This window comes from Narcine bancroftii, chromosome 1 (genome assembly GCF_036971445.1).
Source record: "Narcine bancroftii isolate sNarBan1 chromosome 1, sNarBan1.hap1, whole genome shotgun sequence".
NCBI classification, from domain to species: domain Eukaryota; kingdom Metazoa; phylum Chordata; class Chondrichthyes; order Torpediniformes; family Narcinidae; genus Narcine; species Narcine bancroftii.
The window spans coordinates 380,030,674-380,049,934 of NC_091469.1; the positions used below are offsets into that span (position 1 = coordinate 380,030,674).

The following is a 19,261-nucleotide window of genomic DNA, read 5'->3' on the forward strand; positions in this document are numbered from 1 at the left end:
AGGGTTCCAACCTGAGACATTGACCATTCTTTTTCTCCCACTGATGCTCCTCGTCCTGCTGAGTTTTTCCAGCAGATTGTTTTTCTGCCCCTGATTCCACCATATGCAATCTCTTGTGTCTCCAATGTTTCTTGTATTGGCTTAAATGTAGTTGCAGTAGATGCAAAAGTGTGGAAATCTAGACTATATTGATGTTATAAGTAGAAGTCTATAACGAAACAGCAGCATGATCCTTGAGGTCTCTGGAATTGCTTCCATTTGAACATTCTAGTGTGCACTCTTCTGTCAAAGGGATGGACTAGTTGGAGGGGCGAACCTGAAGCATGAACATTAAGCTTGTCTTCAAAACACTGCACATGTTGGAAAAATGCAAAATAATTGAAACTTGCCACATATTAGCAGCATGTGTGGTAAGATGCTGAGAAGATTCTGAAACCTGAAACATTAACTTGATTTCCCTTTCCACAGATTTTGCATGACCTGCTGAGTGTTTCCAGCATTTTCTATTTTGTGTACCATTTCTAATTTGAATTGCTATTTCAAACAAGCTTCAACATGTAGACTGAAACATGAAAGTTTGCAGATTCTGTGATTGTAGTAAAACACAGAAATGGTGGAGGTATCTTGAAGAAGGCCTCCGGCCCGAAACGTCGGTTAAATATCTTTGCCTCCATTGGATGCTGAGAGAGAGCATTTCTGTGTTTTTACTTTTTTCATCATGTTGACTCACTGGGGAAGTTTTCTGAATAAGATCTCTTTTTTTAACGTGTATATAAAACAGGAGGGTAATGAAAAAAGTGACAATGGAACCTCTAGATCGACTCTCAACTGTGCAGGCATTATGGGATAGCCAGAACATTGCAGAACCTGGACCCTGTGGTAAGTAAAATTAAATTGCAATGTGTGGTCGGAAGACATTACTGTTTAACAAAAACTCAAATATATTGCTGGTTTACATGTCACAAATCATATATTATAAATACTCATCTACTTCCAGATAGCTCCACTTGAAATTATTATTGCTGGAAAGTATAGGTTTAAATAGACTGTGATTATTAGTTTTCTTCTGGGAATATATTTAGGATATCAATGGAATAATGGGTATAGCCACTGTTCCCTCTAAGCTGTGTTAACCAGCGCGCAAAGGAAATTAATATGCGCTCAAAAGGTTAGTTAACTAAAATAATGTAGTAATTTGTAATTAATAACCGCGAAGCCAAGCCAAAGAAGACTAAATACATCACTTCATAGAATGCAATCATACTCGTATATAAAACATGCCAATACAGTTTTATTAGCCATGAGAGATAGGCTGTCCCAAAATGATCTTGAAACAATTTCAGTTTACGTTTGCACAAGCATTCAGTGTGCACATTCTTCTGTCACAGGGGGAAAAAAATCGCACGACCTAAGATTCTTGCGCACACTAACTACTTAAAAAGTAGAGGGAACATTGGGTATAGACTCTTGCATACACTGATTTTTGCTGCCATAGGTTGTTCACAGTTTCGCCAGTAACTGGTAAATTCTGATGCGGGATTATGCACATCATCACATTGAGCAACTTAATTGTGAGTGCATATACAACTAAGTCACTCTGGCTTTGTTACCTCCATCTGGACCAATCTTTCTTGCGTTTTGCATTTGATTTGCACAAATTAAATCTTTCCATGAAGTTGTTGTCACATTTGAGATTCTTATCTAGGTGGATTCTCTCAGATGTACGCATGTGTTTGTGATTGGCTTGGACTGCCCTACAGGGAGGAAGTTCAGTGGGTAAGAACACTCTAATAGAATGCTTCAAATACTGTCCAAAGCACATTTTTTAGGAAAGAAGGAACTTCCAAATAGTGTTATGTTTTGCAATCATAAGATTAATTTATAGTTTGCAATTTTGCAGCTAACAGACTAAAAATTCTTTCAGTTATTTGTATTCAGTTATGATGTTTAAGTCCTTGAACTAAGTTCCTGGTACTTTTAATGTAACGTTTACATTATTAAGACTGGATTAAAAATGTAGTTGGCCTCCAGCTGACATATTTTGCACTTTCAAAGGATGTGGATACGATTTATCTTACCCAAGACACGAGGGAACTGAACTTACAAGACTTCAGCCATCTTGACCATAGGTAAGTGAAACCTTTTGTAACAATGACATCCTGATGAATTGTTTTTACCGATTAATCTTCAAGTGCAAGTTGAATTCTGATTCAAGACCATTAAACCAATGCTGCTCGAACTGAATTGCCAGTTAATATTTGTGTAAACACAAGATTTCAAATCTGAATATACTGTGTAAGTTTTCTGTGTCACTTTTTGAGAAGTAGGGCATTGTTTGTGTATTGAAACAGTGATTCTGATGAGAAACTTTGATATTTAATAAATAGTAATTGATTTTCCACTCCTCTGATCTACAACTTACTCACTAATTTTATAATCCTGTTGTCATTTAAAATTCAAACCAAACATTTAAATTTGTATCTTTTTTATTTAATTGGAACTCAGCTCTAACCAATGAGTTTGGCACAAATATTTAAAGCTGAACTTTTTTTCATTGATTCAGCTGAACCAGGTTAGACTTTCGAATGTAGTTTTTGGATCAGCTTGCCTGTCATTCACATTGAGTTGAATACCTGGTATCTTTAAATACTATAGACACTGCAGATTTTTTTTTAGTATCATTTGTAAAATGTTCTTCATTGCCCTTGGTTGATTAGTTTTGTTCGCGTTCAGTTTTCTGCTCACCTGAATCTAAATTAGCTTGCCAATTACACCAAATATTTCAATAGTCTTGAATGTGATTGGTCAGTTGGAATATATACAATGGTATCAACTGAAGTCGTGCCAAGCCATGCACCTCATAAGACTTTCATTCATGGATGGGTGCTGTAATAAATGACCTCATACAAAGCAAAAATGTGAATGTCATAATCAGTTTCAATGTTTCTGGACAAAGAAGGACAACTCTGTCCTGCATCAGATAAATCATTATTAATTAGTGTTCTGAGACAGAATGTGTTTCTTAGTTGAGTTCTTAGTTACAGTAACAACTGATCACTTACCTTGAGGCATCTTCGTGAGGAATTGCTGCTGGGATGATCTGCAGACACCTCCAGGACCATATCTACGCAGGGTTCAGTGGTATGGGGGAAACGTGAGATGTGAAACCATTTTTAAAAAGCAAAATAAATCTTTGCTCAGTTATGTGGTTAGGCTTTATCAGCAGAGGGCAGGAAGAGGGGTGACACTTTATTTGTTGATGTATACTGTATGTTACAACCAACCCTGGAAAGGGTCTTGCAGCAGGTTCATTGATTGTTTACTAAACTCTTCAGTTTTATCCACAGTGTGATATTTATTAAAATTCACACCCGTTGCATTGTGTGTTTGGCGAGTGAAGTGAATCAAATAGGGGTGGTGAAGGGAAGTAATCTACTCCCAGGTTGTAGCTTTAACGATATTGAATGCCTTGCATTTGTATTGAACTTTCACACCTTAAAATTCTGCATAACTCTTTGTAGAATTGTGTTATGCAAAGAAACATTGTGGTGTTTAACATCACCCTTACTGTTAGTTAATAATTTTACCAGTTGGATACTGGATAAACTAGTAACAACAAAATAAAAATTTTCTGCACATTAATTTATTTGAGAAATCAGTCAGGTACATCTTAGTCCAATAAATCAAACTTGTTTCATGTTTTCTTAGAGACTTAATACCAATTGTTGCTTCCCTGGAGTATAACCAATGGTTCACAAAACTCTCTTCCAAGGATCTTAAACTGGTAAGTAAATATTAACATTCTCTGAAGAATGGAAGACAGCAGTTCTAAGTCTTTTCGGTTTCCTTCAAAATCATATATTTGGCCCTTTGGCACTCAGAGGCAAGAATGCTTGGGTGTTGGATGGGATGTTATCAAGAAACTTGCCTATCCAAGGCAAGGCAGCAGAATTCTCCTTCCATCTCTCATTCAAAACCACTTACAATCTATGTCAGCTATGTCATTGTTTGTGGGATCTTGGTGTTCAAATTTTAATGTCTTAAAATTGAATCACTGGAAATAGAGTTCCTGCTGTGAAACACTGGGGTTCACGAGGATCTTGGAATTTGCTGTTTGGTGTCTACTTTAAGTGTTTTTAAAGCTAATGGTGAGTTAATAGAACAACAAAGCAGTGTTGTGCCTTTGGTCCAAGATGTTGTAAACCTACTCCACAGCAATCTAATCCTTCTATCTGTTATACCCCTAACCCTCTATTTCTTTTGGATCAATATGCCTGTCAGAGTCTTTTGAATGTCCCTCTTGTACCAGTCACCACCACCACCCATTGCAATGCATTCCAGACACCCACTGCTCTCTGCGTTTTTAAAAAAAAGATAAATAAATAAACAAACAAATACTTACCTGTGATGTCTCATTTAAACTTTAATGTTTGGGCAGAGGAGAAAGTTGTTCAAATAACTTGATTGGAGGCTTTGAATTTAAAGATGTCCATTTACTTTTCCTGTAAATTGTATAATATGTCCCATTACTTAATCTGGTATTTAAGCTTGACTCATAAAAGAATGAACAGTGTGATATCACATCTACATAATTGCTTGAAATACAATGATAGCTTGCATTTGTATGGCACTTGGAGTTTAAAATATCTAGATCTCAGCGACAAATGTGTTAAAATTGGCTATTAAATGGTGTATTGACCCTCAGACTGCCTCAGTCTTAGCGGGATCTGGTATTAATTCTTTTACTTACATTGGCATTTCGTAAACATGAATGCAGACAAATAATTTAAAAGATGTCATGTTGCTTGTGGTGTGAGACCTGTGCCTAATTTCATGGAGCATGGAGGAAATATTTTCATCTGAGCCCACAACCAAATTTTGGGGAAACAAAGTGAGGCAGTCGGAGAACAGAAAGATGGGAGACAAAATAAAAGTGGGAGATGGGTCTGGCAAGAACGGACAGTTTTAAAGTTTTGACCCGTGTGCCTCTTTCAATAGCTCATGGAATTTAAATAATCTGGGAATATTTAATAAAGAAATTGGTCGATAAGAAGAAACCTTCAAAGGGTTTCTGTCTTTTTTTGGTATAACTTATTATTGCACTCAAACACGAGTCTGGTAAAGCTTGTTCCTGAGTTACCTGATTAAGAAGATCCATGAATACAGAGGACAGATCATCATAAAAAACTTTATAAAATTCAACAGTGAACCCATTATCTCCTGGTGACTTCCTATTAGGCATTTATTGAATAACATCCTTTATTTCTAAGTCCGTAAAAGGAGAATCCAACTTTCTCACATCCTCCTCCTTCAATATTGGTAAATGTAACTCTTACAAAAAGAGTTTGATAGATCCTTCATCTCGCACTCCCTCAGAAGCATATAATTTCTGATAAAATGACAAAAATTGGTCATTAATTTCCTGAGGTTTAAAAATAACTGAATTGTCCTTCCTCACAGCATTAATAATTCTTGAAGCTTGTTCAGTTTTCAATTGTCATGTGCTCTGTCCCCTAACTCGTAATAAGGTTGCTTAGATCTTTGAATCAAATGTTCAAATTGGTCAATTTGCAATATATTATATTTTAGCTTCAATTTTGTCAAAAAAGCCTTATTATCTTCTGTAGAATTCCTCTGGAATTCCTTTTCCAACTCTATTATTTGTTTTTCCAACAATTGAGACTCTACCAGAAATTTCTTCCTTTCCTTTGATGCATAACTAATGATATGACCATGTAAAAATGCCTTTAAAGCATCCCATACAATAAAATTACTCCTGACTGTATTCTTATTCAAATCTAAATAAATAGCAATTTGATCCTTAATAAATTTTACAAATTCTGGTTTTTTTCAGTAACATTGCATTAAACCTCCAGCGAAAAATTGATTGATTAACTTCCGGCCCCACACAAGAAATAAACAACAAAGAATGGTCAGAAATTATCCTACTCATATTCAGCTTGAGTAAAACATTTATGCAAATGTGCTGATGCTAAAAAAAAAAGTCAATCCTGGAAAATGAAGCATGACGTGAAGAATAAAATGAAAAATCTTTCTCAGTAGGATTTAATCTTCTCCAGACCTCTATCAAATTCAGGTCTTTCATCAAGGAAACCAATTGAACTGCTGCTTTCGATTTTTCTCACAACTTTCGGAAATTTATCCAATGTGTCCTACTTCTTTTCATATATAAATTTATTGAAACTTGATTATTTTACTGACAAAATAACTATTAAGCTACCTATGAATAAAATTCCAAGTGCCTTTATTAATTAAACTGCCTGTGAGAGATCCATTGCTCCAATTCACAGCAATTTCTGAATGGTCAGATAGAGTGCCCATTGAATATTGAGTAGCCAAAAACCACTTCTGATCACCAAACCTAGCGGTGAAGGAAGGTTAGTATTGGTGCAAATTAGAAAATGGTGAGCAAATGTTTGGATAACGTGTCTGGAGAGTGGAACAAGGGAGGTTGTTTTGTGGGAGCTTGAAATATGTATATCAAACTTTATCAGAAGAGGCTGGTGAAGTTTGTCAGACGATGGCCTGGAACAGGTGGAATTAGAAGTACAAGATGCTGGAAATACTCTGCAGTTCTGACAACATCTATGGAAAGAGAAAAACGATTAATCAGATTCAGATTGAGCTGGTCTGGAGTCTGAAACACTAATCCTTTCTTGCATTATGCAGACGAAGCCTGATTTTTAATGTTTCCAGAAATTGCTGCTGTAATTTCAATTTTTTAGTATCTGAGGGTTTTTTTTCATTTGCATTGGGTGGAACTGGCTGATGTCAGAGATGTGAAAATAAGTGATGTTAATGGAAATGTATAAAGTGCAATCAGGGACAGTCAACTTGCTTAGCATGCCTGTGATCTAATGCTCCACTTTGGGGAAAATACGAAAGCCAAGGTGAGATACAATTTGGAAACAGACAAACTGCAGATGCTAGAAGCCTGAGCAAAGAATGGGAAGCTGGAGGAACTCATTAAGTCAGGCAACATCCGAGGGGATCAACTTTTTGTAGATTTCTGGTGAACAATTTCATTCAGATTCAGACAGATGCAGGGAGGTGAAAGAGTTGGCTTAAATGAACGAGGTTCAGGGTGTATTTGAGAATAATCGCTTTGAGATCTTCCCAGTGTTTAGTTTGAGGACCATTTTTGTTCATTCGGTACTGAATTTTGCAGTTTTAGTTGAAAATTTTGATGAATTGGAGAAGTTGAGAGAGGTGGCATTGAGATAAGATGGGGTTGTCATGTTGTATGTGTTTGTACTGGAGTTGGTGTTGTAAGAGAACTGGGGACTTGCTCCACATTGTTTTGCCCATTGATTCCTTATCTAGTTAGCAGAACAGGTAGGGCAATCATTTGCTCAGTGGCTGTTTCACCCCATTACATTCCAGATGTCAATGTTTTGTTCTACAGCTGAAACTCCTACTTTCAGGAAGGAGATGATTGGGAGGCAAAAAGGCTTGAATTCCAGTTCTTTCTATCAAGCGATGAGTAGAATATCTTGTGCGTTGTTGGGTCTGATTTGTGCTTAGTTTGTCTTTATCGTTCATTTTTAATTTTGGGCAGAGTTCATGTTCTAATTCTTTAGTCCACAGATGTCTGTGACCAAATCCTGCGAGTGATTGCTCGGTCCACGCGTTTAGAAGAGCTGGTACTGGAAAATGGAGGACTACGAACGTAAGTATCTTTGGTTAGTCACCATTTCTTAAATATGTGAATTTCCTTTTAGATATTCGATGAGGGCAGACCGACGTTCAGGTCGGTGGCTATCAGCCTTGTCTAGCATGGTTCTGATGTTCCAGCATGCTAGCTTGAGTTTGTGAGCATCTTTTGAGGGGGAGGACTTGGAGGGGGATGACGTGGAGGGGGAGGACGTGGACCTGTCCTTGGGCCTGCGCAAAGGAGCTTTTAGGTGGAGTGCATTGCGCGCAGTACTGGCCCCACCCTTTACACCCATGGTTAGTGTGCCGTGGCCAAGCAAGCTGGGACATGGCAGCGAGGTCCTTGGGTCGTAGGTTTTATATCGGAGTGGCCTTCTCCTATGCAGGTTTCTTACCCGGGCTGGAGGGGTCTGCCTCCCCTCCTAGGTCGGTCCATACTGCCCGGACCGGGGCCGAGGCCGCCGCAGCTCTCCCTGTGCCCGGACTGGGGCCGCCGCCTCCAACTCTCTGCCCGTATCTGGGCCTCCGCCTGCCTCACTCGACCAAGGCCGGGGCCGCCGTCTCCCCCTTGCTCCTGCCCGTATCGGGGCCGCCGCCGTCTACCCTTCGCCCGGACCGGGGACGGGGCCGCTGCTGCTCTCCCTGTGCCTGGACTGGAGCCGCCGCCTCCAACTCTCTGTCCATATCGGGGCCTCCGCCTGCCTCACTCGACCGAGGCCGGGGCCGCCGTCTCCCCCTTGCTCCTGCCCGTATCGGGACACACATCTAATCTAATCCAAATGCACAGATTGAGGAGACTCCAAAACAAAACACAAAAGTGCGTATTTTAATCAAAAAAAACCCAACAGCCGCATCCTAATTTTGTAATATTCTTCTTTCTTTGGCTTGGCTTCGCGGACGAAGATTTATAGAGGGGGTAAAAAAAGTCCACGTCAGCTGCAGGCTCGTTTGTGGCTGACAAGTCCGATGCGGGACAGGCAGACACGATTGCAGCGGTTGCAAGGGAAAATTGGTTGGTTGGGGTTGGGTGTTGGGTTTTTCCTCCTTTGCCTTTTGCCAGTGAGGTGGGCTCTGCGGTCTTCTTCAAAGGAGGTTGCTGCCTGCCAAACTGTGAGGCACCAAGATGCACGGTTTGAGGCGTTATCAGCCCACTGGCGGTGGTCAATGTGGCAGGCACCAAGAGATTTCTTTAGGCAGTCCTTGTACCTTTTCTTTGGTGCACCTCTGTCACGGTGGCCAGTGGAGAGCTCGCCATATAACACGATCTTGGGAAGGCGATGGTCCTCCATTCTGGAGACGTGACCCATCCAGCGCAGCTGGATCTTCAGCAGCGTGGACTCGATGCTGTCGACCTCTGCCATCTCGAGTACCTCGACGTTAGGGGTGTGAGCGCTCCAATGGATGTTGAGGATGGAGCGGAGACAACGCTGGTGGAAGCGTTCTAGGAGCCGTAGGTGGTGCCGGTAGAGGACCCATGATTCGGAGCCGAACAGGAGTGTGGGTATGACAACGGCTCTGTATACGCTTATCTTTGTGAGGTTTTTCAGTTGGTTGTTTTTCCAGACTCTTTTGTGTAGTCTTCAAAAGGCGCTATTTGCCTTGGCGAGTCTGTTGTCTATCTCATTGTCGATCCTTGCATCTGATGAAATGGTGCAGCCGAGATAGGTAAACTGGTTGACCGTTTTGAGTTTTGTGTGCCCGATGGAGATGTGGGAGGGCTGGTAGTCATGGTGGGGAGCTGGCTGATGGAGGACCTCAGTTTTCTTCAGGCTGACTTCCAGGCCAAACATTTTGGCAGTTTCCGCAAAGCAGGACGTCAAGCGCTGAAGAGCTGGCTCTGAATGGGCAACTAAAGCGGCATCATCTGCAAAGAGTAGTTCACGGACAAGTTTCTCTTGTGTCTTGGTGTGAGCTTGCAGGCGCCTCAGATTGAAGAGACTGCCATCCGGGCGGTACCGGATGTAAACAGCGTCTTCATTGTTGGGGTCTTTCATGGCTTGGTTCAGCATCATGCTGAAGAAGATTGAAAAGAGGGTTGGTGCGAGAACACAGCCTTGCTTCACGCCATTGTTAATGGAGAAGGGTTGAGAGAGCTCATTGCTGTATCTGACCCGACCTTGTTGGTTTTCGTGCAGTTGGATAATCATGTTGAGGAACTTTGGGGGACATCCGATGCGCTCTAGTATTTGCCAAAGCCCTTTCCTGCTCACGGTGTCGATGGCTTTGGTGAGGTCAACAAAGGTGATGTAGAGTCCTTTGTTTTGTTCTCTGCACTTTTCTTGGAGCTGTCTGAGGGCAAAGACCATGTCAGTGGTTCCTCTGTTTGCGCGAAAGCCGCACTGTGATTCTGGGAGAATATTCTCGGCGACACTAGGTATTATTCTATTTAGTAGAATCCTAGCGAAGATTTTGCCTGCAATGGAGAGCAACGTGATTCCCCTGTAGTTTGAGCAGTCTGATTTCTCGCCTTTGTTTTTGTACAGGGTGATGATGGTGGCATCACGAAGATCCTGAGGCAGTTTACCTTGGTCCCAACAAAGCTTGAAAAACTCATGCAGTTTGGCATGCAGAGTTTTGCCGCCAGCCTTCCAGACTTCTGGGGGGATTTCATCCATACCTGCTGCTTTGCCACTTTTCAGTTGTTCGATTGCCTTATATGTCTCATCCAGGGTGGGAACCTCATCCAGCTCTAGCCTTAGGGGCTGTTGAGGGAGCTGGAGCAGGGCGGAATCTTGGACTGAGCGATTGGCACTGAAAAGAGATTGGAAGTATTCTGACCATCGGTTGAGGATGGAGATCTTGTCGCTGAGGAGGACTTTGCCATCTGAGCTGCGCAGCGGGCTTTGGACTTGGGGTGAGGGGCCGTACACAGTCTTTAGAGCCTCGTAGAAACCCCTGAAGTCGCCAATGTCCACGCTGAGCTGGGTTCGTTTGGCGAGGCTAGTCCACCACTCATTTTGGATCTCCCGGAGTTTGCGCTGAAGATGGCTGCATGCGCGACGGAAGGCTTGTTTCTTCTCTGGACAGGACGGCTTTGTAAGGTGAGCCTGGTGGGCAGCTCGCTTCTTTGCCAGCAGCTCCTGGATTTCCTGGCTGTTTTCGTCAAACCAGTCCTGGAGGAGAAGCCCAGTACCTCTTCAGTGGATTGCAGTATGGTAGTCTTCAACTGATCCCAGAGGGTTTCAGGGGACGGGTCCGTGAGGCGGGTTGCAACGTCGAGCTTTGCTTTGAGGTTTGCCTGGAAGTTTCCTCTCGCTTCGTCTGACTGCAGGTTTCCAACATTGAACCTCTTTCTGGGGGCTTTATTGTTCCTGGGCTTTGGCTTGAAGTGAAGGTTGAGCTTGCAGCGAACCAGCCGGTGGTCAGTGTGGCATTCCGCGCTAGGCATGACCCTGGTGTGGAGCACATCTTGTTTGCATTAAATGCACTTCAAGCTCTGCAGCTTAAAGCGATCTTTTATGCAGCAAACCCTCAAGTTCAGTGTTTTAATTTGTATGGGCGAGATGTGCATTACTGCCCTCAAACAATTCTTTGCAGTCATCGCGTTCTCAGATTCCATCTTTGCCACTCCCCATTCTGATATATTTCACTGAAATGTGAGCAGATAATTATAGTAATGGGAAAAAATAGCCTTCCTGTTTGCATGCAAGGATACTCAAGATATGCCGTGCATCTGCCCACATCAGGATCAGTAGGAATGAGACTTTACTATCTCCACACTGTACCATCCGCACTGCACCATTCCCACACTACTCTGTCCCCACGTTGCACCATCCTCGCACTGCCCCATCACCACCCTGATAACAAGGAACTACTTACAAATGTCAGACCAAAGGATAGATTCAACACCCCCCTCCCCATGCCCATGAGATGTGTGGACTGCCACCAGCAGAATTGCATACGATGGTGCACTCATGGATCAGTCCAGCCAAACTGGGCTTGGCCCATGCTGTCTGCGTGAAGTCTGTGCTTTATTCTCCTCCCACTTGCCTCTAGTGAGCATGGATGTCAGGTGAATAAATGGGAATGAGGGAGGCACAAATGGGATTGGTGTGGGATTTGTGTCGATGGATGTTTGGGGATGTTTCCATTCTGTGTGACTTGGTTGGTTTCATGGTCCATCACTCTTGCATCTCAGACCACCAGGGATTAAAGAATGGTGTAGAAGAATCTATCAAGGATAAGTTCAGCCATCCCTTGGAGTGAGATATCACAGCAAGGGTATTCCATGTTTACACTAAATGCAATAGCTCACAGTCCAAGGAAAGACATCTTGCATGTTTTTGATCAGAGAGTTTTACAGCACAGAAACAGGCCCTTTGGCCCAACGTGCCCATGCTGGCTGTTCTCTACCCAAGTTGTCCCATATCCCTCCCACCCTTTCCTATCCCTGTCCAGACGTTCTTTAACATTATCACTGTACCTGCTTTGACCAATGCCCCTGGTGGCTTATTCCACATATCTCACACAACTAACAAAATTGATAGCCTGGGTGCTTTGGGATGAGAGACATTTATCCTCCCTCCTCAACAGACAGGAGGAGGGGCTTTCCTTAAAACCACAACATTCATCCACATCTGCATTATTGTGGGGAAGGGGTCGAGCCAGGTACAGCTGCTTAATAAAACTGAGGCAAACACATCTGCATTTGTCAGCCCACTCTGGCATCTGTTTGCACTAAGAAAAGCAATCCAGGATCTTAATGAACTTCAGAGTATATTCCCATCTCAATTAAACAGTAAGAGCAGCAGTGATGTTTAAAAAAAACATGTGCTTGCCAAATTGTACAGCAATCCGACTAAGTCATTAATTGCCACTCTGACAGAGTTCCGTCATTCCCACTTGGAGAGCCACTAATGAGAGGATCACTGTGGTTTAAGGAGAAGCCCCTCCAGAAAATATACAGGAATGCAACTTTGCCAAAGTACCTTTTTGTTGTTAACTCCCAGGGTGCCTGTGCTGATTTAGCAGCCAGCTGACTTTTGTAAAGTCGAGCAGTGACCGTGGGTGTCAGAAAATGCAAGAATGTGAATGGTCAGAGGTGCTGCGGATTTCTCAACTGAGTGGCAGAACTTTGAGACTTCAATTCTCCAACAGGATTGCTTTTAATCCTGGCAGTTGGTGGGGAAAGTTTTTCCTCTGTGTCATAGGGAACCATTCCATCTGATTGGATAGAAATGGCCGTGTGTGTAAACAGAGAGCATTTTGCAATTTCTTACATTTGTATTTCTTTAAGAGGTGAATTGGTTATGTATTTTTTAAATGATTTTTGAATATTCTAAATGAGTTAGAAACATTCAAAATTCTTCATGGGGTTGATAGCCAGAAATACCTGGATCCATGGGTTGGCCAAGGATATTTTTCCAGCTGTTTTGTGGGTGGAGTTGCATGATACCCCTTCGTGACAGCTTTGCATTGTGCAAGGCCCTGCAGGTGCAAAGGGCCTCATAATTTTCTATCACGATGGATTCTGGCCACAGATCGACATCAGTGAATCCTTAAAAGCGAATCCATTATGAGAGTGTATGCCAGTGCGCATGGATGGTTCAACAGCACAAGCAACTTTCTCAGAACTTTCAATTAAATCCATGCAATTTTTTTTCACCAGGAATGCTTTGAAATGACTCTTGTGGAGTTCTAGCCTCGCGACAAATAATTTAAATTGTTTGGCATGGTGTGCTCGGATCTAGTTTAGCGATGTCAGTGATCAGTGTCTTTGGTTTAGTATATAATGTGACGATTATATCTCAGGAATTGATTCACTACACACAGTACTCAGCCTCTGTTCTCTTGTAATTGCTCCTTCTTGTATATATTGTATATTGTAGTGTAAACAACATTTACATTCTTCTATATCCATTTGTTAGGCTAATATGAAATGGCATTAAAATAAATAAGATTTTGTACATAAGATATCTCAAGGTACTTTACAGAAATACAGATCAAAACTAAAATGAGATGTTAATTGTCCCATAATGATTTTGGAGTGGAAAGCAGCCACAGAGATGTGGCTGTGTTTGAGCAGTAAGATTTAGGGATGGTATATGACCTGCGGCTTATTCATCCATGCATTTCACCTGATGGTGGATTATTGTGCAAGCACGTCTCTTTATATGATGATAATCTTTCTTTCCCCCTCAGGGATTTTGCACAGAAGTTGGCCAGTGCCCTTGCCCACAATCCCAACTCAGGACTTCATACAATCAACCTTGCCAACAATCAGCTGGAGGACAGAGGTATGGGAACTGGGAACTGCAATCAAAGTTTTTTTTAAGTAGCCTCATATATTTGTATTAACTCTGTGAATGGGTGGGCAAACCACACTTCCATTATAGTAAGAGGGACCATGTCTGATTTCCAATCATCTCCATACTTTTCTGGTCAGGTAATAAATAAATTCAGCCAATGGTATCTATTTTTTCCCCACTGTGTGTGAAAGTAATAATGAGGGTGATGGCTCTTAATGTCATGTGCAGCTATTTTCCGCACAAAAAGTAAATATTATGCACAATAAAACAATATACAATGGAAAACAGAGCAAAGTATTTTTCATCCTTAGTGTCATATTCTATTACTATACATTGTAACGTTAATCCTCTATTTTGCTTTGTAGCATCGTTACCAATTATTGTGATTACTTCCCCCTCTGTAGTTTGAGGGGTTTCCCCTCTAGTGTCTCCCCCTCAATATTTAGCAGCAGAAGGGCTCTAGACTGCGGTCTTTGCCCACAAAACCCTTGCTTTGGCTGTGCTAAGTGTCAGTGTGCCCCTCAGTATGTACTCCTGCAGCCTGGGATGTGCCAGTCGCCAGCATTCCCTCACTGACATCTCCAAGTGCTGGAAGATCAACAAGTTTCGGGCAGACGAAAGAGTGTCTTCCAGGAGGTTGATGATCTTTCAGTCTATCTGTGTTCATCCATGGGAGCAGCTCGTAAACCTCTCGTGAAGTCAATTGCAGTGAAAGAGTTAAATCTAAACTGTACTAGCACTTCCTCGAAAGTGATGCTTTGCACTTGGCCTCTCCATTCAATTACAAAGTGAAGTATTGAGACCCAGGTCTTGGAGTTTGCTGATCAATTTTGAGGGGAAGATGGTGTTAAATGCCAAACTGTCATTGATAGGGAGCAAGCATCTTTGTTGTCCAGGTGTTCCAGGGCTTTGTGTAGAGCGAATGAGATGGTATCCGCTGTAGACCTGTTTCGATGATGGGTGAATTGGAATGTATCCATGTCACCCCACAGACAGAAGCTGATCTGCTTCGTCACCGGCCTTTCAAAACACTTCATCACATTTGATGTGAGTGCCACTGGTCAATAGTCATTTAGGCAAGTTGCCACACACTTGTGCACTGGTACAATAGACACCTGTTTGAAACAATTGGGCATTACGCCCTGCCTGAGTGAGATGTTGACGATCTCCATGAATACATTGGTAAGTTGGTCAGCACAGATTTTTAATACTCAGCTGGGTACTCCGTCCAGACCAGATGATTTCCTCGGATTCACTCTCCTTGGGGCAGTTATACGTCACTCTGGATTACAGAGAGGAGAGGGCTCATCAGGGGAAATGGGAGTGTGCAGTGGTGGTTCTTCCTTGTTTTTATGGTTGAATCGGATGTAGAAGGCATTAAGTTCATCTGGGATAAAAGCTTTTCTGTCTCCTGTTGCACCAGATTTGGGTTTGCAGCAGTTTATGTCATTTAGAACCTGCCACAGCCCTCGGGTATCCTTTGTTGTAACTGGATCCTGGATTTCCTCACCTCCAGACCACAGTCAGTGAGGATTGATAAAAGTATCTCTTTCACAATCTCCATCAGTACTGGAACACCACAGGGTTGTGTTCATAGCCCCCTGCTCTACTCACTTTACGCTTATGACTGTGTGGCTCAGAACAACAACACCATCTATAAGCTCGATGATGATATCACAGTAGTGGTTGTATAAAAATGGGGGATGGGTTAGCATACAGAAGGGAGATTGAGATCTTGGTTGAACAGTGCACGAACAATAACATCGCACTCAATGATACCAAAATCAAGATGCTCATTGTTGACTTCAGGAAGGGAAAACCCAGATGTACAATCAGAGGAGGGGTCAGAGGTGGAGAGGCTGAGCAAATTTAAGTTCCTGAGAGTTACTATCTCAGAGGATCTTCCCTGGATCCAACAGACTAATGGCATTGTGAAGAAAACCTGTCGGTGCCTCTACTTCCTCGGGAGTTTGTGGAGGTTTGGTATGATATTGGAAACCCTGGCAAATTTCTACTGATATGTAGTGGAAAATAGACATAGCCCAGGACATCACGGGTAAAACCTTCCCCATTATCGAGAACATCTACAGGGAATGTTGCCATCAGAGAGCAGCTGCAATCATCAAGGACCCACACCGCCCAGCACACACTCTGTTCTCACTGCTACCATCAGGAAAGAGGTAGAGGTGCCACAAGACTCGCACCACCTGGTTCAGGAACAGCTGCTACCCCTCCACCATCAGACTCCTCAACGAAAAACTCAGTCAGGGACTCATTTAAGGACTCTTGTGCACTTTTTTTCTCTGAATTACACAGTCAGTTTATTTACATTTCTTTATTTGTTTATGTGTACACATTGAGTCAGGTTTTGTTTGCATTGGCAATTCAGCCTCGCCCACAGGGAAAAAAATCTCAGGTTTGTATGTGATGTCATGTAAGTACTCTGACAGTAAATCTGAATCTGAGATGGTGTGAATTTCCTGTATACAAACAAAACTCCCCACTTCAAGGTTGAAGAACAGTTGCTTTCCCAGCAGCTTCATAAAATTTGCAAGATATAGGAGCAGAAGTAAGGCCATCAGTACATCAAGTCCGCTCCGCTAGTCTATCATGAGCTGATCCATCATTCCACTCCGCTCCACTTCCTGGCTTTCTCCCAGTAAACCTTAATGTCCTGACTAATCAAATACCTATCTGTCACTGCTTAAATGGACCTAATGAACTTGAGGCTCTTCGACCTCTGCGATCCACGCTAGAGACACACAGAAGACCGCAGTTGCTTGAACTTGGGGATAAAACACTCTGCTGGAGCAATCCAATGGCTGAGCAGCATCAGTGGGAGAAAGAGAATGGTCAGCCTGATGAAGGATTCCAAACATCAACAAATTTCCTCTATTTTAGCCAGAGTAATGATAATAAAGATGATATCAAAGATGTCATTTAACCACTAGACCACTAAAAATGAACTTCTACAATTATGGATGCATTCCATCAAATTTTAATTTGTTGGAGCTTTAATTTTTTTTAGCTTTTCCTTTTCCCCCCCCCCCCCCCCTACCCCGACTCTCCACCCAAAATATCATTTTTTTTTCCCTTCGGTGGCTGATTTGGCCCTGCATTCAAATTCTCATTTACTCTTTATTTTGATGGCAAGGTTACAAATCTATGTCTTAAATCTGTAGATGTGAATAATTTCAGGATTATTGAGGATATGGTTTACTTCAGGAAGTAGTTTTAAAACCCTTAAGGAGGAGGCAAACATTTATAAGACCCCCGAAAAGGAACAAGCACTTTTCAGCAAGGTGACTGTTGGCCCTTGGGAAGCATCCACATTGGTTTAAAATTTAACACTGAAAACAACCACACAATGAAAATCAACAAAACTGCAGGTGCATGAAATCTGAAATAGAGAATACTGGAATTATTCATGGTTAGCGTAGCGGTTAACGCAATACTGGACTATTACCGTGCCTGCGACCCAGGTTAGAATCCAGTGCTATCACTTAGGAGTTTGTACTTTCTCCCCGTGCCTGCATAGCTTTTCTCCAGGTGCTCTGGTTTCCACTGGCACTCCAAACATGTACAGGGTTTCTGCATTGTATCTCCAAGTTTAATTTAAAAAAAATACTGGCATTATTCAGCAGGCCAGGCAGCATCTGTGGAAAGAGAAATAGAGTCAGTGTTTCGGTTCTGATGCATGGTCTTCGACTTGAAACATTAACTGCTTCTCTTTCCACACTTGCTGCCTGATTTTCACACAAGCAAGCATTTCGAACCTGAAAAATCTCAAAGTTGTATCGCATTCGGCAGGGAAATGCATTTTGCAAAGAAGCAGGAAAAGGCATTTACCGGGATTGCAAATTTTCCAGTTGACTGAGATTCACTCTTCCAATGCCTAACTATTATACCTGCATTAAGAAAATACAGTTTAAAAGACAAAAGATGGTGCAAAATCTAAAGTAATTTAAAACAATTATGTAAAGTTCACTTTAATCAAGTAATTCCCATAACTTACAAAATTTTAATTTGAACCATGGTCGCTGGTACTGTAACAATGTTGCTCAAGCGCTATGCTAACCATGCCTCCCTTGTAAGTAACCGCCTCCCCCAAGTTTACAGATAAAGCCTTACTAATATACCTAATACTAATAAAGATAAAGACTCTTACTAGACAGAGATAGAGAGACATTTTGGGAGAGCTGCTCCAGCAGCAGGCGATATCAACCAACTCTTCATTCTAGTGTCCTGGTCAGACCCTTGGCACAACCCATCTCATCTCCATGCCAGATTCCTGGTCAGGCCCTCAGCGCTCCTTCCTCATGCTGATACCCCAATTCATCTTCATGCTAGTGTCTTGGTCAGGCCCTTGGCACACCTTTAAATTCAAACCCCATTCGCGAGCACTGTAACAGCATTCCAACACTAACTGTGACTCTATCATAATTAACCACCCCCCCCCCCTTGCACCATTTACATACAAAGCCTTACTAATATAGTAATAAAGATAAAGACTTACCAGGCAGAGATAGGTAGACACTTGGAGAAAGCCGCCCCAGCAACGAGCAGCACTCACCGGCTCTTCATCTTAGGCACCCCCATTTTATTCAAACACAACTTTATTGAAACTTTACTCAAACAGCTGCTTCGGGTGGGGGTTTTATCTAAAACTTTATTTATTTTAAATTTTTTTAATGTATTTACTTCCTCTTTATTTTGCTGGCTGTTTCAGTTTCTACTTGATTGAATGCCAGATAATGGAGATTTTACTGTATAATTTTAGACTCACTCCAGAATCATCTGTGCCTCAAATCAACCTGTTACTACACTGACATCTGAAAATTGCCCAAGTGCATTCTGTCCATAAAAAAAAGTCACACAAATCTAACTTGGCTAATTATCACATAATCAATCTCCTCTTAATTATCAGCAAAATGACCGAAGGTTTTGCCTACAGCCATCAAGCTGCTCTTGTTTACTAGTAACTGAGCTCCAACTATTTTTGCCAGTGACCGACCTTCAACTACACGTTTACTGATGATTGAACAGGGTTCAATTCAATTAGCAATTTTTACGCCAGATAATAAAATACCACAACCATCACCGCAAGTCTTACCATCAATACTTTTGCATCTACCATTAACCAAAACCTCTACTGACTCGTTTTGCTCCAGATCTCCAGGGTAGAGAATTTAGGAGATTTGTGACCCTTTGTGAGAAGAAACATCTTCCTGCCTATATTTTTAGAGATGCAGTACAGTAACAGCCCTTCAGCCCCACAAGCCCACGCCACCCAAACACACCCATGTGACCAGTACACAAACTAACTGTTGCAATGTGGG

At 42.0% G+C, this 19,261-nt stretch overlaps 1 protein-coding gene across 8 annotated transcripts in view; it reads left to right on the top strand.

Moving 5' to 3' along the window:
- LOC138751311 (F-actin-uncapping protein LRRC16A-like) overlaps window positions 1-19,261 on the top strand; it is a 378,511-nt gene that overhangs the window by 151,337 nt on the left and 207,913 nt on the right. For all 8 annotated transcript variants that reach the window (XM_069913446.1, XM_069913453.1, XM_069913448.1 and 5 more), the window contains 6 exons: window positions 782-879; window positions 1,706-1,776; window positions 2,056-2,129; window positions 3,709-3,784; window positions 7,602-7,690; window positions 13,816-13,910. In XM_069913446.1, coding sequence (XP_069769547.1) covers window positions 782-879; window positions 1,706-1,776; window positions 2,056-2,129; window positions 3,709-3,784; window positions 7,602-7,690; window positions 13,816-13,910 — 503 coding nt within the window. The remainder of the gene's footprint in view (window positions 1-781; window positions 880-1,705; window positions 1,777-2,055; window positions 2,130-3,708; window positions 3,785-7,601; window positions 7,691-13,815; window positions 13,911-19,261) is intronic.